The sequence below is a fragment of the Monoraphidium neglectum genome (assembly GCF_000611645.1).
Source record: "Monoraphidium neglectum strain SAG 48.87 unplaced genomic scaffold scaffold03091, whole genome shotgun sequence".
Lineage (NCBI taxonomy): Eukaryota > Viridiplantae > Chlorophyta > Chlorophyceae > Sphaeropleales > Selenastraceae > Monoraphidium > Monoraphidium neglectum.
In genome coordinates, this window is record NW_014010537.1 from 896 (window position 1) to 2,827 (window position 1,932).

General features: G+C 66.8%; 1 protein-coding gene across 1 annotated transcript in view; it reads left to right on the forward strand.

The window, feature by feature from the left end:
* Positions 1-268: 268 nt before the first annotated feature.
* The window catches only part of MNEG_12147 (hypothetical protein), a gene marked incomplete at both ends in the record, with an annotated part of 4,068 nt that continues 2,404 nt past the window's right edge, over positions 269-1,932 (forward strand). Inside the window, 4 exons of the mRNA XM_014039380.1 lie at positions 269-350; positions 549-627; positions 900-1,018; positions 1,433-1,592. Coding sequence (XP_013894834.1) covers positions 269-350; positions 549-627; positions 900-1,018; positions 1,433-1,592 — 440 coding nt within the window. The remainder of the gene's footprint in view (positions 351-548; positions 628-899; positions 1,019-1,432; positions 1,593-1,932) is intronic.

A 1,932-nucleotide genomic window follows, 5' to 3' on the forward strand; every position in this document is an offset into this window, starting at 1 on the left:
CCCCACACACACACACATGCCACCTCCAGCACGCCGAGCTGCGCCGTCGGCGTCACACACCACACCCCGAACCCCCGCTCGTAGCAGCCTCAGCCCCAACCCCTGCGCGACAGACCGCCCGCACACACTTGCCACTCGGCGCTACCCAGCTCCCAGTCTTTTTACATACCCAATCTTCAAATTCATAAAGTGTGTCCCCCACTGAACCTTGGCGCATATGGGGTGCTTCCTCCTCATCCGGTACTCTTGCCCACCTCCACACAACCAGGCATAGCCCACTACAAGGTGCTGGCAAAGCTGGCCAGCGGCCTGCACAAGCCGCGGCAGCAGACCATCGTCCCGTCATCCAGGTTCGAACCCCTCCAATTCCGCATTTTTCGGGCCCAGCATCCTCGTTGCATCCGCTGCACATCTCGCCACAAAATCTGCCCAACTCATCATCACCCGACCCCTTGCCACCTTGATGTGTTTGAGTGTTTTCACCTATCAATCATACCATAACTACCGAGCGCCTCGCGTCCCCCCCCCCCCGCGACTTCTCCGCGCAGCGTGCGCGCCCTGTTGGACCCCCTGCCCATTGGGAAGCTGCGGCAGCTGGGCGGAAAGTTTGGGGACGCGCTGGCGCAGGTGGGCGGAGGGGAGCGGCGCTTGGGCCGTAGCCGCGGCCGCGCCCGGGGAACTGTAGGGAACGGGCATGGGTGACCGGCGGTGTTGATGTTGTCACCCTGGTTGTGAACTTTGCACGCCCGCACCAGAGCCGGCTGCATATTGGGGTGGATCTCTCGCACGTCCAGCTGCAGACGGCTCGACGCGCGCCCGGTCGGCGTCCGCCCCTGTGGCGCCCCCCTGACTCAGCGCCCTCCGCGCCACGGGCCCCGTCCGCCCTGCACCCCGCGCAGCGCCTCGCGGGCGGCGGCCCCGGCCCCGACGGCTGGCGGCCGCCCGCCACGGTGGGTGACCTGGCGGCGGTGCCCCTGGCTCGCCTAGTCAGCTGGGTCGGGGACGAGGCGGGCGCGTGGTGAGCCGAGCCTTGCTTCCCGACTCCGTGAATTTGAGCATCGTTTCAGCCATGGCAACCGTTGAGTTGTGGGATAGATTCAGACTAGGAGGGTGGGGTTTGGTCAAGGCGGCGCGGCTCAGATTGGAGTGATTGAGATTCCCGGGGCCCATGCGCCGTGCAGTGCCGGATCGAAACAGGCCATGCACGGCATGTCCTTTCCAAATAGGCTGTGCATGAGTCAGCCGAGCGAGGGGGGGGAGGAGGGGCGAGCGTGGCGGCCAGGCCGCCCTTCTGTTGCCAGCACCTCTCTCGCAAATGGCCAAGCATCCCCTGGCCAAGCATCATGCGTGCATCGACACACCGCAGCACCGCAGTAAAAACAGCTCAACCGCCGCCAACCCGCCACCAACCGCCAACAACCGCGGCCAACAGGCTGTTCCGCCTGGCGCGGGGCGTGGACGACGACGGCGTGAAGCCCCGCACCCTGCCCAAGAGCGTGTCCTGTGGCAAGACCTTCAGGGGGGGCAGCGCGCTGAGGGACCTGGAGGCCACGCACTCGTGGCTGCTGCAGGCAAGGGCTGGGTCCAGCTTCGTGTGTGTGGTTTGGGGGGGGGGGTGGTGAACATGCAGTTGCGCATGCACGTGCGACAGACCGCGGCGCCTCATCACCTCCCCCAACAACCCCCTTCCCCCCCCGGCCCCTTTCATACCTTGTCGTTCCCTCACCCTCACCCACACTAAGGCTCGTTTTCAAACCCTCTCGTCCCCTCCTGCCCCCTCCCACCCCCTGCGTCGCCCGACGCCAGCTGGCGGGTGAGCTCGAGGAGCGCCTGGCCGCAGACCGCAGGCAGCACCAGCGCCTGCCGCAGCTGCTGACAGTTTCTTTCACCACGGGGGGCGGCGGCGGCGGCGGCGGCGGCGGCAGTGGCGGC